General features: G+C 37.8%; 1 protein-coding gene across 1 annotated transcript in view; it reads right to left on the bottom strand.

Annotated features, from left to right (window-relative positions):
• Positions 1-5,749: 5,749 nt before the first annotated feature.
• bdh2 (3-hydroxybutyrate dehydrogenase, type 2) overlaps positions 5,750-19,614 on the bottom strand; it is a 15,208-nt gene continuing 1,343 nt past the window's right edge. The window contains exons 2-10 of the mRNA XM_041261289.1: positions 19,471-19,555; positions 15,511-15,589; positions 14,489-14,585; positions 12,465-12,573; positions 11,621-11,681; positions 11,314-11,427; positions 9,076-9,134; positions 8,681-8,773; positions 5,750-6,187 (exon numbers count right to left, since the gene is read on the bottom strand). Coding sequence (XP_041117223.1) covers positions 6,134-6,187; positions 8,681-8,773; positions 9,076-9,134; positions 11,314-11,427; positions 11,621-11,681; positions 12,465-12,573; positions 14,489-14,585; positions 15,511-15,589; positions 19,471-19,542 — 738 coding nt within the window. The 5' untranslated portion in view covers positions 19,543-19,555 and the 3' untranslated portion in view covers positions 5,750-6,133. The remainder of the gene's footprint in view (positions 6,188-8,680; positions 8,774-9,075; positions 9,135-11,313; positions 11,428-11,620; positions 11,682-12,464; positions 12,574-14,488; positions 14,586-15,510; positions 15,590-19,470; positions 19,556-19,614) is intronic.

The raw sequence follows: 19,614 nt of genomic DNA, 5'->3' as shown, positions 1-19,614 counted from the left end.
GTGCTTACTTGGTACTTGACAGGTTTACCAAAAAACGTCACTATCTAAGGTTTTTCGTCCAAAAACGGAAAATAACAAAATAAAAAATGCTTTGGAAAGAAAATATATTTTGGTAAGCAACATTTAATTTCTGTTTATTTTAATTAATTTACAAGCCTCCTCAAAATTAATTTATAAAATAGGAATTCTATACAATAATAAAGTGGCCCCATTTTAAAACACTGTCTTAAACATGTTTTTTGAATTGCACATCTTTGTAATTTCAGGTTACAATTACTAATCTAAACACGTGGGGCTACAACATTACATTTCTTGTTTTCCAGGGAAGTAGTGGTACAGTGGACCAATTCACTATTTACTCTGTAGTTGCAGGTTTTAAATTTGGCATAGCCACAAGTAAAACATTTGGGGGACACAGTTTTAGCCACACAATCTGGCACAATTGAAAGTGATTTGCTGGGGATGTTCAGGTCAGGATTTAGGTATACTCCCAGAGCTCTCATCATATTTGACTGCTGCAGCTAGTGCCAGGGTACCCACACATTTCCACCAAATAATTTTTTGTTGACTGAACAAGACACTTGAAGTTGACACTGGGAATGATAATTACATTTTTAATATAATTTTGACTAATAGACCAAAATGGTCTTCCTTCCGCTACTTCGCCTGTTAAAATATGCAATTCTGATTACTTTTTTTTTTTTTTTTTTTTATCAATTTGTGGTTCACTGCTGCTAATAATGATCTCGACTGTGACCTCCTCCCCATATAATTTATTTATTTTCTCTTTTTAAATAATATATAATAAATAACTAGAGGTAAAGGTCAGTTAGTAAATAGTTTCCTAAGCAAATATCAGTTCTACTTTGCTTAATTCCAAAACCTTTTAAACAAACAATAAACTATTCTTTATTTTTCAAAAGGAAAAAAAAAAACACCAGTTACAAAAATACTTCAAATAAACTATCTTGTTTGTATTTCTTTTATACCTGAAAGGTAGTTTACAATTTAGTGAAAAGCTGAAAAAGTACTGTTAAAATTTACTATAGTATAATGCCAACAGAAAGTATTGTACCTATAAACTCAGTGCGGTTAATATCTCAATGACGTGAGTACTATCTTTTTGCACCCTAAAAACTATATCGAAACGTACATTTCAGTAATCAGCTGGACAGACATGATTAGCTGTTAACACTTTTTTGAACTGAAAAGGAACAACACACCAATTAAAATTATCATAAAACTAGTAAGAAACAACATGAAAATTGCAAAAGATTCAACAAACAGCTAGATCAGATTTATTCATTGACAATCCATCAACAAAGTCTTTTAGTTATTTTTATAGTAACACCTTATTTATTTTAGCAGTAGTCACATTGTATTTAAAAAAATAATTACCTTGGAGCAAAGCCTGATTTTGGGACTCAGTTCTAAGAGGAAGTGAATCTCTTTATATTACACTGAGTCAGTGGCTCAACTGAGATTTTTAATCTCCTGACTATTAGTCCTTTGCTCTAATCACGAATTAACACTGACTTTTTTTCCTTCAGGGAAAGAATGCCTTGTATTAGGCAGTGCATAAAGTTTCTAAATACGCCACACATAATTTTTCTATTATCTTGTCATTTTAATGCATCCCTCCATAGCCCTATGTGAACACCACCAGAAAAAACAGACCTTTGACATTCATGTTTGATTAGATTCTACAAAGGTATTTCAGCTGACACCTTTCTCTCCTCTTGAAACTTTGTTGCCAATGCTTTTAAAATGAACATATTATTTTTTTGTTTTGTAGCTTAAACTGGTGTAAATGTAGGTGTAATGCTTTCTGAATTGCTCTCAGTGAGCCAAATAGACATACCCTGCTCATACAGAGATGCCAACTTAATAAAGTAGCAAATAGTCACTTAGTAGCGGTAATATAGGAGCATATAGTAGCTTTTTTTCTGCTAACCCTAGAAATTAAAAGGTTCTTAGGGTCTGGTAAGCCAATGTCCTAATTTTTGCTGTTCAATCTATAATTTTGGAAATTGTAAACACATTGCATGTCATGAGGATGGCGGAAATGGCGTGTGAAGTCACAGGGGTGAGAATTCAACTTTTTTTTTTTAATACAATATACAGTAGGTATATAAATATCTCTCCTAACCTTCTCAAGGAAGGCAGGGAGCAGCGGTATAGGCGGAAAAGCGTATAAAAGCGATTAGGGCCATTTCTGAGCTAGGCCGTCGATGCCTAGGGGACCTCCGCAGCTGCAGAGAGAGAACCACAGGGGATAATGGATCATCTCTGCTGTGGCAAAGAGATCGACCTGGGCTTCCCCAAAGCATTCCCAAATGACCTGCACCAACTGAGGGTGCAGTTGCCATTCTGATGGGTGAGGACTTTCCCTGGAGATGTCTATTGCCCAGATCACCACTCCCAGGAGATGCACAGCCCGGAGGGACAGAAAGTGTCTCTGTGCCCAAATCAGCAGCTGAAAGGCAATGCCGTGTAATCCCGTGGACCAAAGCCCTCCCTGGTGGTTGATATATGCAACTATTAACACGTCGTCTATGTGGACAAGGACATGTTGGTTGTGGAGCACAGGGAGGAAATGTTGCAGCGCGAGGTGAACCACTTTCAGCTCTAATGCGGTTATGTGCAGGGATGTCCAGTGACCCAACCAGGATCTGCGGACCTCTCTGCCTGCCCAGACCGCACCCCAACCGGAGTTGGATGCGTCTCTTGTCACCAGTTGTAAATCACTCCCATCCTTACGCCTTCACTAGCGTAGCACTCTCCAACATAAGCGAGACACTGTCATTCTTGAGGTGTAGCCAAAAGGCATTGAGCCACGCTTGAAGTGGGCACGTGACGTAACCCCAGTTGGATGGCTGACGAAGCCGCGGCCATCAGACCCAGTCATTTTTGACACAACACCAATTGTACTGCGGACCCTTGTTGAAACAGGGCCAGACAGTTGCGAATGACAGCTACTCTGTCGTCCAACAGGTAGGCTCGCATCTTATGGGAATCCAGCCGGAGACCCAAGTATTAATTGGCTTTTTGCATCATTGAGGGCGAGACCCAGCCTTGACTGATGCTTTGTCACAATCACAGTGTGGTCCACTGCTCCTTCCTGAGACCGGGAACAAATCAACCAGTCGTCTAGGTAGTTTATCACCCTGATCCCTTGCAGCTGCAAGGCACCCACTTTGAAAATGTCTGGGGGACTAAGGAGTGGCAGAATGGCAGCACAGGGAACTTGAAGACGCTACTCTGTAAGGTGGAGATATTTACTGTTTTTTTTTTTTTTCAACGAAACAGTTGCGAAGTGTTAAGCTCAACCTTCAGCTGCCGAGTTTCTGATTGTGGGAAAGTGGCAAGCCTACTTCCAGCAATAAAATTGCACAGGAACTACAGAAGAACTTGAGAGAAAGAGCTCTTAAGAGTCAATCACACAACTGGAAGAAGTTAGTTTTTATGCTCACCCTACCTGCCTGTTCGTGAAAGGCAAAAGAGGCAGAAGTCTCTGTGCAGTGACTTTTTATTACCTCGGGAGGCGGGACCGAGGAAGTCACTCCTTTCGACAGCTTTGACATAAATTGCTCAGTAAATACTGACAGGAATATCCCAAAAGTATTGTTTTGGCGGTCATCTTCGATTTGAAAGGGAACTGTAGGTTTTACATACTTTTAAAAAAGAATGTTTTGTTAGTGCTGTGGTAGTTTGCAGTTATGTTACGTTTTGGTTTGTATATTTATTAACGTATTATTCTGATACAACATGTTTGATGCCTTTCTGGAGCGCTGGTCATCCTGATGTCATTTTTTTTTTTTACACAGAAAATGATTACAGCAAGAGTTGGGAGTCTCATTTCCATGTTTTTCCAGAACTGGATTTCATTTCACTGACAATTTTGTTGTAAGAACGGTATTCACGCTGTACTACACAGTTGTCTTCAAACAGTAGAATGGCCTAAAAAAAACACTGCTTTCTCAGCTATGCCGAGATACTTCCCTTGATTTGAGTCAGACCAGACAATCATTGAAAAATGCAGGTTGACAAAATCGGGCAGTGCACCTGCATGTATGTTTAAATCAATTGACAGCGCTGAAAAAAATCTGGTGTTAACAGCTACATTGCGAAGTAAAGAACATAAGAATCCCAGGGTGTCAGCTTCAGAACATTACTGGGGAGTTGATTCCAGACCCTCACAATTCTCTGTGTAAAAAAGTGTCTCCTAGGCTGAAAAAGTCCCTTGTGACCCCTGGTCCTCGACACTGTCAATACCTTTTAGAATTTTGAATGCTTGAATTAGGTCGCCACGTAGTCTTCTTTGTTCAAGACTGAACAGATTCAATTCTTTTAGCCTGTCTGCATATGACATGCCTTTTAAGCCCGGAATAATTCTGGTCGCTCTTCTTTGCACTCTTTCTAGAGCAGCAATATCTTTTTTATAGCGAGGTGACCAGAACTGCACACAATATTCAAGATGAGGTCTTACAAGTGCATTGTACAGTTTTAACATTACTTCCCTTGATTTAAATTCAACACTTTTCACAATGTATCCAAGCATCTTGTTAGCCTTTTTTATAGCTTCCCCACATTGCCTAGATGAAGACATTTCTGAGTCAACAAAAACTCCTAGGTCTTTTTCATAGATTCCTTCTCCAATTTCAATATCTCCCATATGATATTTATAATGTACATTTTTATTTCCTGCGTGCAGTACCTTACACTTTTCTCTATTAAATGTCATTTGCCATGTGTCTGCCCAGTTCTGAATCTTGTCTAGATCATTTTGAATGACCTTTGCTGCTGCAACAGTGTTTGCCACTCCTCCTACTTTTGTGTCGTCTGCAAATTTAACAAGTTTGCTTACTATACCAGAATCTAAATCATTAATGTAGATTAGGAATAGCAGAGGACCTAATACTGATCCCTGTGGTACACCGCTGGTTACCACACTCCATTCTGAGGTTTTTCCTCTAATCAGTACTACTTCAACATCATTAGCTAAACCGTGAAAGCATTTTTTTTTCGTTAAGGTGGAATTTCAAGTTGTGTTGGTAAGTCTTTGTAACGTTTTGTAATCAAAAAATACATTCCCTTTGCTATTCAAACACAACACCCATATGTATTACTGAATCAACCAATTTTGGATGGGGGCCTCTGTATGGGGGCCACAACACTTTTCATGTCTGTTATATCTCAAGTATCGTCTATAAAATACGAAACAGGCATGTTTATTTATGCTTACGTAGACTTTGTTTAATTTTACATTATTATTTGTTTATTTAGCAGATGTCTGTATCCAAGATGACTTACAGAAATTAGGGCAGGGCTTCTCAAACTCAGTCTTGTTTTAAATTAGATACCGTTATAAAATAAAAGTATAATACACTTGGGACTGTACAAATTAATGTTGTCTGGGAATGTACAGGTATATGAAAAGGTATAGGAATGCAAGGGATAGCTTTTTGTTTCTTACTGCAGTTGCATTTTCTTAAATTAAATGTGTCTACATATCCAATCTAATTTATACTGTAAAGTCAAGAGACAGAATCGAGACCAGTTCCTGGTCATGTTTCTAAAAATTGTCAGAACCCCCACCCCGCGAAAGCAATAGCACCATGTGATCCACCCTTTGGTCACCTGTGCTACCCCTAAAATCTTGATGCCAATCTTCTGATGCTTCTCCTTGCGATGATCTGCTGTAATGTTTCTTCCACAACAGTAGTACGTCTTTATGTTCACCCACTTGTAATTTGTTCAAAGAATATTTATTATTTTAATGATCTTTTAATACAATGGGTAACAGGACATAACAGATTTTGGGAGTTATTTAAATATATAAAATGAATATATGGAAGGAAAAAAAAAATCAGACAAGTGATTAATGGTCCTTCTGTTTATAAATTCTGCACAATGGAACATTCGTGGTTTCTATAATAAGAAATCATACCCCTTATGATTCAATATTAAAAGATCAGTTCAATTTAGTTAAGTTAACTCCCCATTTAACAGTTTGCAACATTTTACAACAGAGCAACAGTTTACAATGTAGTAGTTTAACTAAACCATTGTTATTTGCTACTGAGAGGCCAGGGATTAATAGGTATCTTCACTGGTATTCCTTGTGCTGTGTTCACAGGCTCCAACCACCGTCAATGATTTGTTCTGTGCCTGTTACGTAGGCAGACTGGGTGATAAAAAAAGGAAGAAGTTCTGTTTTACACTGAAGGTAGTGGATATAAAATTACAAATACTTACTTTTTCTGTGCTATAATGTATGTTTTATAGGAAATACTTTTTTCAGAGCAAGTCTTACTAATTTACAACCATAATCAAAGCTCATGGAATAGTTTATAGTGCTACAAGACAGATTCAGTGAAAATTATGTTATTTAATAGCCTTGTGTAACAGGGCTGAATTTGGGCACACTCCCAATGTAAGGTAATTAGCAGCTGTAACCTTTGTCAGTTGTAACCTTTTGTTACTGTAGTGCAGCACCATTTCTCTTTATACCACATGTTGTTTAATTTTGTTTTTTTAAGTTTACACACTCTTGCCTTGGTAAAAACTACTCAAAGATTGTGTGGACTAATTTTGAACAGTGAAGCACGACTAAGTTGAGAAAAACTACAATGACAAATAAACACAGGGTATATATACATACATGCATACATACATACATACACATACACACACTCAACAAAAATATAAATGCAACATAAGAACATAAGAAAGTTTACAAACAAGAGGAGGCCATTCGGCTGATCTTACTCATTTGGTTGTTAGTAGCTTACTGATCCCAGAATCTCATCAAGCAGCTTCTTGAAGGATCCCAGAGTGTCAGCTTCAACAACATTACTGGGGAGTTGATTCCAGACCTTCAGGATTCTCTGTGTAAAATACTGCCTCCTATTTTCTGTGCTGAATGCCTCTTTGTCTAATCTCCATTTGTGACCCCTGGTCCTTGTTAATTTTTTCAGGTCGAAAAAGTCCCTTGGGTCGACAATGTCAATACCTTTTAGAATTTTGAATGCTTGAATTGGGTCGCCGCGTAGTCTTCTTTGTTCAAGACTGAATTTGACCAATTTCAAAGATTTTACTGAGTTACAGTTCATATAAGGAAATCAGTCAATTGAATTAAATTCATTAGGCCCTAATCTATGAATTTCACAGGACTGGGAATACAGATATGCATCTGTTGGTCACAGATACCTTAAAAGGAAGGGGCGTGGATCAGAACACCAGTCAGTATCTGGTGTGACCACCATTTGCCTCATGCAGCGCCACACATTTCCATCGCATAGTTGATTAGGCTGTTGATTGTGGCCTGTGGAATGTTGTACCACTCCTCTTCAATGGCTGTGCGAAGTTGCTGGAGATTGGTGGGAACTGGAACATGCTGTCGTACACATCGATCCACAGCATCCCAAACATGCTCGATGGGTGAAATGTCTGGTGAGTATGCAGGCCATGGAAGAACTGGGACATTTTCAGCTTCCAGGAATTGTGTACAGATCCTTACGACATGGGGCCGTGCATCATCATGCTGAAACATGAAGTGATGGCAGCGGATGAATGGTACAACAGTGGGCCTCAGGATCTCATCACGGTATCTCTGTGCATTCAAATTGCCATCGATAAAATGTAATTGTGTTCATTGTCCGTAGCTTATGCCTGGCCATACCATAACCCTACCTCCACCATGGTGCACTCTGTTCACAATGTTGACATCAGCAAACCGCTCGCCCACATAACGCCATACACGCTGTGTGCCATCTGCTTGGTACAGTTGAAACTGGGATTCATCCGCGAAGAGCACACTTTTCCAGTGTGCCAGTGGCCATCGAAGGTGAGCATCTGCACACTGAACTTGGTTACGATGCCGAACTGCAGTCAGGTCAAGACCCTGGTGAGGACGACGAGCACAAAGATGAGCTTCCCGAGACGCTTTCTGACAGTTTGTGCAGAAATTCTTCGGTTGTGCAAACCCAGTTTCATCAGCTGTCCAAGTGGCTGGTCTCAGACGATCCTGCAGGTGAAGAAGCCGGATGTGGAGTTCCTGGGCTGGCGTGGTTACACGTGGTTTGCGGTTGTGAGGCCGGTTGGACGTACTGCCAAATTCTCTAAAACAACATTGGAGGCAGCTTATGGTATGAATGAACATTCAATTCTCTGGCAACAGCTCTGGTGGACATTCCTGCAGTCAGCATGCCAATTGCACACTCCCTCAAAACTTGAGACATCTGTGGCATTGTGTTGTATGACAAAACTGCACATTTTAGAGTGGCCTTTTATTGTCCCCAGCACAAGGTGCACCTGTGTAATGATCATGCTGTTTAATCAGCTTCTTGATATGCCACATCTGTCAGGTGGATGGATTATCTTGGCAAAGGAGAAATGCTCACTAACAGGGATGTAAACACATCTGTGCACAAAATTTGAGAGAAATAAGCTTTTTGTGCATATGGAAAATTTTTGGGATCTTTTATTTCAGCTCATGAAACCAACACTTTACATGTTGCGTTTATATTTTTTAACAAACTATTTCTTGCCTTTGTCATCTTTTTACTTTTTTGCATTCCTATTTTACGTCAATTTAAAATTCATATGTTTTACACAACAATTCTTAGCATAATTACCAGATTTCTACAATGCTGTATTCTGAAATTACTGTACTTACTTCATCAGAGGCTAGGAATACACAAAGATGAGCTACTTCCTCAGCAGTGCACATTCTTCCAGTTTTCTGCCTTGCTAGAAAATCTTGTAATGCCTACAATGAGAAATTAAGACCAACACTGACCCTCATTCAATAATTGTGTATTATGAGTACAACGATTGCTGTGATGTGAATGGATTTTGGTACTAATAAAGGCTCTGGGTTGACAAAACTGAAGAGGAGACCACCACGGGCCATCTGAGTAGAAAGTTATAACATTTAGGGTTTTCAGCAGTTGTACTTCTAAACAGAAACTCAAGTTTCATTTTTTTTTCTTCTAATAAAGTACAAACAATCCCATAAGTTAAGAACATTGCTTTTTATTTAACCAACGATTAACAGTCTATCTAATCTACCTGTTCAGGGTTTGGCCTGGCCTGGATCCGTTCTCTCAGTGAAGGCGTGTCTACTGTTCCTTAAAATCAAACAATACATAGCACATACAGTTAAAAGGTTATTAAATGGCTTGGAGTCCATTACTAGTTGGTAAAAGATAGCTTCATTTTACCAGCTTCATGCGTAATATACCATGACCTCCGTGCACCGACAAAAAACATGGAAGTGTGGCACACGTTCTGTCATACACTGCTATACTGTGATACTCTCAATAACTAAAGAATTTCCTTAGCAAGTTTAATCAGAACTGGATAAATGGTTATCTAGATAACATAAAAATGTATAGTGTGACATAAAACTATATTTACACCACTGAATAATTCTAATGATAGTTCCCCCCAGGAAAAAATGTGATTGCACCTTAGGTTGCAGAAAGACTGATGATGTACTGCAGAATCCTGCAAAAAACTTAGTTCCATTAGACAAGTTCCATTTGACACAGCTTGTAAATACCTGTGCTTTGTCTCTCTGGCTCAATTCAATGCTAAAATGAATAAATACAAAGTCAGCTAGCTTCTGGAGGCAGAACACACCTTTCACAGTACTGAGAAAACTGAGAGAGTGTTTCTTTTTTATTTATTTTTTTAAGTCTATTTTATGTAGAATCACTTTGAAGGAATTAATGTGTTACAAAACACCCTTCAAAGTTTACAAGAAACGCATTATGTTATCTTTTTAAACATATTGCCAACTCCTTCGACATTTTTAATCATACAGCATGGGCAATTAATTTCTCAACATTTAATCGCCAGGAGAAAAAAAAACCCTGAAGGATTGCAGTGTATACTGATCTTGTATTGTTGCAAGAGGGGATATGAACTAGATACACTGCAGTGTTTAGAAGAAAATGATCCTTCTCATGCCATATGTTCCAGGGTAAAAGGTGGACAAAAAGTAAATCCCTTGTTAATTCATCTATAAAAAAAAAAATCTAAATATGTTGAAACAAAATGCTTCGACATGGGTAACAAGGGAACAGCACATGTAAAGTTTCTAGTAAATACTGCAGGAGATTCTGGAATACTAAGCAAAACACTGCTGACAGTGGCCTCACAAGTTTGTTCTTAGAATTAATAAGTTAGTAAAGTTTTTGTTGCATTTAATCTGCTGCGGTTCAAATGTGTTTATAACTGTATTTACCTTTTAAAGGGCAATCACAGAAGAATTTCTGGTGCTGAAATCAGAGCCCTGGCACATAATTTTTAAAACTGTGCTGCGCTTTTCATTAGAGACTATAATGAGCTCTTAAGATATGGTCACAAATTGGCATTATAGAAATGCAAATCAAAAAACACACCCATACAGACTCAAGTTGGGTGTGCATAACTGGCAATCACTCTTGAATATCTAAAAAATATCAGAGCTTGTTAGAAAGCACTACTGTTTAACAATACGTGAAGACTCAAACGGTAGAATGCTATTTTTATTCAGCAAAAACCCAAGAGACAAGGAACTAATATATTACTTTTTTAAATGCACTGCCACACAAACCAGGACTAGCTGTGCTACATTTATGGTTGTACTTGTCTGTTCTAAAATGAAGTAGCAATAACCTTGTTTCATTAAGATCAGTGCAACTCTAGCCTCATTGGGTTGCTAATAGCATTATAATCCTGACTGAGTTGGAAATATTGCACAGAATGTGAATTCTTCCATCTTTCTACTGGTATCACAATGCATTTCAAAAAATACAATCCAGTTCTACCTAAACAGTAATTAGACCCTCCACAGCAGACATTACCTACAGATAATTGACCTTGAGGATACATTATCTGGCTGGCCATGCTAGCTGTGTCATGTAGTTTTTCCTATAAATGACATCTTATAAAGAAATCTAGAAAAACAAATTCACTATAACGAGAAGGATAGGGTGAGGAGTTACTTTTGCAGCTTTTTGAGACCGACTATAACATAAAACACGCTACAAAAGGGTCAATACAATCCCCACGAGAGACAGCATTCCTGGGAAAATGTGCAAAATCATTTGATTTAAGATTTGAATTACTGTCAGTAAAACTAAGATAACATTTTGATACAATGAATCCTGACGAAGGTTTAGAATACTACAGAGTATTAAGAATTCATGGGAAACTGGTCTGACAAGGAAGTAGCTTCTAATATTATCCGCAGTTTGGATCAGCAAACATTCCACTGATAGTATGTATTTTTTTAAACTGACAAATGCACCATATATTTACCAGGGCATATACAGTTGCATCTTATGCCTTGCTCGATGAAGTCAGCTGCTACAGATTTGGTGAGCCCAATAACAGCTGCTTTCGATGTGCTGTACACACACCTATTTACAACTCCTGTAGATAAAAAAAGGACATGTTAAAAAAACAAACAAATAATCCTGAAAAAACATGCACGTTTTAAGTTTACTTGCCTATTTTTGTTAAATTATTTTACTTGTGCTGCTTGTGTTCATGATAAATATGCATTTTCTTATGTCCGTGTACAGCAATATTTAACTATATCACAACCAGATTAAAAGGGTTTTACCTTTTATACTAGAAGCCACTGAAGACATGTTTATAATGTTGCCAGACTTTCGAGCCAACATCTGTGTAGAAAAAATATACTGTATGAAAACAACTCTTCCAAAAGGAGACAACTCTATGTTCTCTTATAAAATTTTACCATAGCAAATTAAGTCATTTTTCATGGTCATTTTGCAGCTCCAATTGTTATAACTATGCATTTCCATAGTTTATCAGGGGTTGCCATGCTTTTCAATATGCTTCACCAGGCTTTCATTATGCTTTATTACACTTTAATATGATGTGAGGAAAATTGTATGACAATCAACTGTCATTTAAATGTGTAGTGTATATTTTCGAAGGTAATCTTCTTGAAATATGATTTTACATGGGTCCTTCCAGCTGAATCGAATCAGATTCTGGGCTGATGATACAAAACAATATGTGACAGAGAAAAGGATTCCAGACTACAGTGGGTCTTGTGTGCCTGTGTAAAAGAAGAGCCATGCAACTTATGCTTCATATGGTGAGCTTGTGTCTAAAGCGGGTAAATATCCCAATTTTGATGACCAGTATAATGTTAGTATACTTTTAAAACTTGTTTCAAGGGCTTTCCAACAGAAACACAATTAATTGACCCTGGTCCACCTGACAAAAACAACATTTTGGAAAAGAAGTAATGCTCTAACCTCCTACTAACGCACACAGTAGCAGAAGCACGTCCATTTGATTCAAAGGGTAAAAATGTAGCAAACAGGAAGCTTGTGTTCACACTGCTAAAACTACAGTTGGACAATGTAAGTTTTTCGGTATGTTTCCTGATAAGATATAGCGCAGCATTAAGAATTTAAGGTGCTTGAAATTACCTGCGGCAGAAAAGCCCTTATCATGAGGTACATACTACAAACATTCAAGTTCATTGTAAAGTCCCAGTCCTCTTCTTCACAATCCAGGATAGTACCATGGTGGACAAAACTGGAAAGTGTAAAAAACTAAAATGTCATATTGTTGCACTGAAGCCCAATACTAAGTTGCACTAACTTTAAGAATAGGTATATGATGTAACTTCAATCTATAGGTGAAGTTGCAACATGTCCTTATATTCTGACGTCAAACAATAGATAATAAGATGCTTAAATCCCAAAAGGATTACAGAATACTATTAACTTACAAGAGTGTTGTAATTATGAAGTTGCTTGACATGTTTATAATTGAAATGTTAGTGATTTACTTTGATATGAAACAATTATTTGGTTTAAGTGCATATAGGTAATGACAGTTTTTGTTTTGACTGGTAATACCTTAGGTTAATATATAATAATTTGCAGTTCAAGATGGGTTCAACATACTGTGTAATGCATACACAGATACATATAATCAAGCTAATTTGTAACTCACGTTTACACTTAAACTGAGTTACAAATGACAGTACAGTTAATACTATATTATGTTTTTGTTGTGTTTAGTCATTCAATAGACATGCTGAACACATCCTTGTTAAGACGGCAAACAGCAGCAATACATCTGTGTTGCATGAACCAAAACAAAGCACCCTGTATCCTAACAAAGGTTTTGCAGTCACAACAAATCTACACAATACATTTGAAATATGAAAACTTTCATTTTTTCAAAAACAAAATTCTACACATTTTTCTTTTACAACGTCATGCTTTTAGTTTCATTCAAGTGAAACAAAAAAAAAAGTCAGCCATTGCTGATTGTCTTGTTGCAACATAATTTTTTTTTTAGAATCTATGTTTCAAATCTTATTAAAAAAAAAACAACAAAATAAAACATCTAAATTATTTTTTTTCTTTTCAAAGATCTGGCAACCAAGGTTTATTCTTTCCTTCGGTAGGCTAAGCAACCATGAAACATTAACCCAGATCTGTAACAGTGACAATCAAAAATAAACAAAACAGGTATTTTCTAAAGCCATTCAAAAAGTAAGAATCATTGAGGTTGCTAAACTTTAATTTAGTTTGTGACATACAAAAGGTCTTGTTGTTAGAGTTCATGGCTAGGGGAAAAAACAAAGAAACATTGACATGACCACTGGTAAACAGTCAATTATTATTGTATGATATCAATGATTAAACATGACCAAAAAAATAATAGTATACAATTGTGTATCACAATACCTCAAAGTTGAAATACGAAAAAACAGTAATTTGATAGAACCCAATATTCTCAGTGGATCTCAGGAAATTGTGAGGGCTAAGAAAAAAAATTACAAAACATAAATATTCTCACACGCCTTTTTTATGTCGTCGTCCCCCCCCCCCCCCCCCCCCCCCCCCTCCCCCCCCCCCCCCTCCCACACACACACACACACACACACACACACACACACACACACACACACAGATCACATCGAATGCACAGCCATGATGTGATTAATGGCTACCTGCAAATTAAAGTAATAACTAACTTAGCAGGTCAAAACAGCATAATCTTAAAAGTATTATTTTCCTATGGTTGTGGGTTCTTGCCCCGCCAAATTAGTTATAATTGTACTGAACACAAATACCACCCTAACCTTACAGTCTCACTTTGAATCGAAAAATCTTTCCAAAAAATGAGAAAGCAGCAACATGTTTATTTTTTTAAAGCAACAAATTATATTTGTTCTTCATTTTATCCCTAAAACACGCAATTCAAACACGGCAGAGCCTTGCTGTAATGTACTCAGGGCAATGCACACGTGGCCACATTATGGGACATACTTTTAAATCATTTAATAATTAATTCCTATTTTTTTAAATAAAAAAAAATCTAAATGTAATGTGTAGTAAATAACTCCTGAATACATTAGTGAGCTAGTTTTCTAAAGAAAAAAAAATGAAGTCCTCCAAGATTTAACAGATATTTCAAATAAAAATGAACTCACCCTGCAACGTTAAATAAGACATCAACTTTGTCAAGTTCTTTGGCCAGAGCTTCAATTTGATCCTTCTTGGTCACATCAAGAACTCTGGTCTTGATACCTATTATTGAACAGAATAATATTAAGAACATGCATGGTATCATTTTATATGAAGTAAAAAACACCCAAATTATATGAATTTCCCATGAGAAACACTAAAATCTATTAAATGGCAACAGATATGGATAACACCGAAAATGGTGTGCGGTCTTTAGCCACAGCATTCACATACAGTTTTGTCTGATTAGGATTTAATTTCATTGTGATCAATACTGGTGATTGGAAAGTCCTTCATGTTTTTCTGTGTCCTCACTTTGCCTCACATGCACGCAGTTTCAAGTGTTCTCTTTTTGACACTGGCATGGTGAAATTTTAGCCAGACACACTACTGAACATGATTTTAAATTAGCTTGGGCTATCTTCCATTCAGTAAGGCCAGTAAACGTATGCCTTTAACATACAGTCAACTCTCGGTTTTTCTTGAATTGTTAAAAGCATTACAGTTATGTTTACTTGCCGACATGTTTTCATTCACAACAGCACCGAGTCACTGACCTAATAACTGAACCTGCGCATGCAAGAATGTGTACTGTACAGTATACCTGTATTTTTCTTCCTTTTTTGCATCACGGTTAATCTGCAACCCAGATAATCTGCCCACGGATAACTGAGAATTGACTATGTCCACATTTTTGGTAGTTCATTTTGGAACAATATTACAAACTACATATATTTTTATTCAATTTAAGTGCACCTAATTACATTGTCATCAATTATGTACTTTGACATGACTTTGAACTGGAGCAGAATCTTTAAAGCAATGCCACCAGCTGGACTTCATGCTGCAGTAGTCAACACTGTACAAAAGGTGGCAGCACTGACCTTTAGATTTCTTTATACAAAAAAATCAGACAAACTTGTACAGTCTATAGTGGTAATTCCTTTGAACAGACAAACCACAGGAAATGGAACGTGATGTAATTTACCTGGGTACTGGTGTAATTCTTTAAGTTTGTCTTCATTGACATCTGTAGCAATAACTTCAGCCCCTTCTTTTGCAAAAGCCTGAATTAAAATGATTAAAAATAGACATTATAAAGAATATCTACACTTCATGCAAATCGACCCTGCTTGTAAGTGTCTCTGCCAAAATATTTGCACACTACTACACTGACATTTCCTGCAACTCTGACTTCCAAAAGAACCGAAACACACATCTCAGTTAAGTCTATCCATTCATTTTGTTTGTGTATGCACTGGTCAAGTACTTTGAATAAGCCCTGAATTTAGAAATAATATTTTTAGTATTTATATTAAGAACTTTGAATAGATCTGGAAAGTATAATTAAAATATACTTACTTTATTAAGGCAATTTGAAAACTTTGATTCAGTAATGTGTTTTTATATATATATATATATATATATATATATATATATATATATATATATATATATATATATATATATATATATAGACACACACACACACATTATATATATATATACACACACACACAGCTCTGGAAAAAAATTAAGAGACCACTGCAAAATTATCAGTTTCTCTGGTTTTACTATTTATAGGTATGTGTTTGGGCAAAATGAACATTTTTGTTTTATTCTATAAACTACTGACAATATTTCTCCCAAATTCCAAATAAAAATATTGTCATTTAGAGCATTTATTTGCAGAAAATGACAACTGGTCAAAATAACAAAAAAAATGCAGTGTTGTCAGACATCGAATAATGCAAAGAAAATAAGTTCATATTCATTTTTAAACAACACAATATTAATGTTTTAACTTAGGAAGAGTTCAGAAATCATTATTTGGTGAAATAACCCTGATTTTCAAGTACAGCTTTCATGTGTCTTGGCATGCTCTCCACCAGTCTTTCACATTGATGTTGGGTGGCTTTATGCCACTCCTGGCGCAAAAATTCAAGCAGCTCGGCTTTGTTTGTTGGCTTGTGACCATCCATCTTCCTCTTGATCACATTCTAGAGGTTTTCAATGGGGTTCAGGTGTGGAGATTGGGCTGGCCATGACAGGGTCTTGATCTGATGGTTCTCCATCCACACCTTGATTGACCTGGCTGTGTGGCATGGAGCATTGTCCTGCTGGAAAAACCAATCCTCAGAGTTGGGGAACATTGTCAGAGCAGAAGGAAGCAAGTTTTCTTCCAGGACAACCTTGTATTTGGCTTGATTCATGCCAAAGCTGCCCGATTCCAGCCTTGCTGAAGCACCCCCAGATCATCACCGATCCTCCACCACATTTCACAGTGGGTGCAAGACACTGTGGCTTGTAGGCCTCTCCAGGTCTCCGTCTAACCATTAGACGACAGGTGTTGGTCCCATGTTTCATGAGCTGAAATAAAAGATCCCAGAAGTTTTCAATATGCACAAAAAGCTTATTTCTCTTAAATTTTGTGCAAAAATTTGTTTACATCCCTGTTAGTGAGCATTTCTCCTTTGCCAAGATAATCCACCCACCTGACAGGTGTGGCATATCAAGTTGCTGATTAAACAGCATGATCATTACACAGGTGCACCTTGTGCTGGGGACAATAAAAGGCCACTCTAAAATGTGCAGTTTTGTCATACAACACAATGCCACAGATGTCTCAAGTTTTGAGGAAGCGTGCAATTGGCATGCTGACTGCAGGAATGTCCACCAGAGCTGTTGCCAGAGAATTGAATGTTCATTCATACCATAAGCTGCCTCCAATGTTGTTTTAGAGAATTTGGCAGTACGTCCAACCGGCCTCACAACCGCAGACCACGTGTAACCACGCCAGCCCAGGACCTCCACATCCGGCATCTTCACCTGCAGGATCGTCTGAGACCAGCCACCCGGACAGCTGATGAAACTGTGGGTTTGCACAACCGAAGAATTTCTGCACAAACTGTCAGAAAGCGTCTCGGGAAAGCTCATCTGTGTGCTCATCGTCCTCACCAGGGTCTTGACCTGACTGCAGTTCGGCGTCGTAACCGACTTCAGTGGGCAAATGCTCACCTTCGATGGCCACTGGCATGCTGGAGAGGTGTGCTCTTCACGGATGAATCCCAGTTTCAACTGTACCAAGCAGATGGCACACAGCGTGTATGGCGTTGTGTGGGCGAACGGTTTGCTGATGTCAACATTGTGAACAGAGTGCACCATGGTGAAGGTAGGATTATGGTATGGCCAGGCATAAGCTACGGACAATGAACACAATTACATTTTATCGATGGCAATTTGAATGCAGAGAGATACCGTGACGAGATCCCGAGGCCCACTGTTGTACCATTCATCCGCTGCCATCACCTCATGTTTCAGCATGATGATGCACGGCCCCATGTCGTAAGGATCTGTACACAATTCCTGGAAGCTGAAAATGTCCCAGTTCTTCCATGGCCTGCATACTCACCAGACATTTCACCCATCGAGCATGTTTGGGATGCTGTGGATCAATGTGTACGACAGCATGTTCCAGTTCCCACCAATCTCCAGCAAACTTTGCACAGCCATTAAAAAGGAGTGGGGCAACATTCCACAGGCCACAATCAACAGCCTGATCAACTCTATATGAAGGAGATGTGTCGCGCTGCATGAGGCAAATGGTGGTCACACCAGATACTGAGTGGTTTTCCTTCCTTTTTTTTTTTTTTTTTTTAAGGAATCTGTGACCAACAGATGCATATCTGTATTCCCAGTCATGTGAAATCCATAGATTAGGGCCTAATGAATTTATTTCAACTGACTGATTTCCTTATATGAACTGTAACTCAGTAAAATCTTTGAAATTGTTGCATGCTGCGTTTACATTTTTGTTCAGTGTGTGTGTGTGTCATATATATATATATATATATACAGTGCTCCCTCGCTATAAGGCTCTCAGTTATAATGCGCCTCAGATATAGCGCTTCTACAGCAGGTCTCCAAACTCCCTACACTAGTGATTCATGGAATATTTCTACAGTAAATACAGTATGATGTTGTTCAAACTGTAAACAACTTCTCAGCCTAACTTCTGTTTCTGTCTCTCCCTTTTGATACAGTATCTGAACTAAAGAAAAGCTGTGCTGGCACTTTATAACACAGACCTCTTATTCAGCACTAATTTTATAACTAAATGAATATTAGGCCTATTATGTGGTTATCTTTCCTAATGTATTTACTTTTTTGCTGCGAGAGGAGCTGCTGCTTTCTCTGGAAGACGAGACGCTTCAGCCCCACTCCGGCAGCCCATTCCCTCTTCCCCTTGCCTGACCTGCTCTCCTTCTCGCACTTGTTTTGCTTGTCTGTTGCTTTCAGCTGAACTCCCAACCTCAGTTTAGCCAGTCTACTTATAGTTTAAAAACTGCTGATTAAAATAATCCACGAGTGGGAATGTTACCTTTTTTTTTTTTTTTTTTTGGGGGGGGGGGGGGGGTTGTAAAAAATATAGCGTTTTTTACATGGTGCTTTATGCATGGTTAATTCACAAAAAGCTACATTTTTGCTTCACTATATGTGTATATAGTTAGGGAGTTATAGTATTTTGTAGTTTAGTCAGATGTGTGCTGTTATGTGTCCCCCGTGTATAATGCTCTTTGGTTATAACGCTCATGTTGCGTGTCCCCTGAGACCTGCATTATAGCGAGGGAGCACTGTACATATAGATTGTGAACCTGACAAAGACCTGTTGGGTCGAAACGCGTAGTTCTACTAACTTTTTGTTTGTTTGCTCGGTTTAGTAAAAAACATTTTAAATAAAATTAAGAAAATCTTTTTTAAAAGACTAAAGAAAATCTTGCCCTGATTTTCATGGATCGATTTGAGAAGTGAGCGTAAAAACAAATCTTTTTGTAGGGTGCCAGAAGTGTATGTTTGCCAAGGACCCTGTGATATGTTCTATTTTACTGAGAGTTGCTTGAAGTTTTGTTTTCCATATCATACAACATTTATGTGTGACACAACTTACAACAGCTGCAGCTCTTCCAATCCCTTGAGCACCAGCAGACAGCAAAATCACCTTCCCATCTAACCGACCCATGATAGATTACTGGCTATAAAACAAACAACAGAGGAAAATTGTTTCATACAGCTTGATGCAAGTGCCCTATAT

The sequence above is a fragment of the Polyodon spathula genome, chromosome 1 (genome assembly GCF_017654505.1).
Source record: "Polyodon spathula isolate WHYD16114869_AA chromosome 1, ASM1765450v1, whole genome shotgun sequence".
Classification (NCBI taxonomy): domain Eukaryota; kingdom Metazoa; phylum Chordata; class Actinopteri; order Acipenseriformes; family Polyodontidae; genus Polyodon; species Polyodon spathula.
This window is presented reverse-complemented; position numbering and strand designations above follow the sequence as displayed.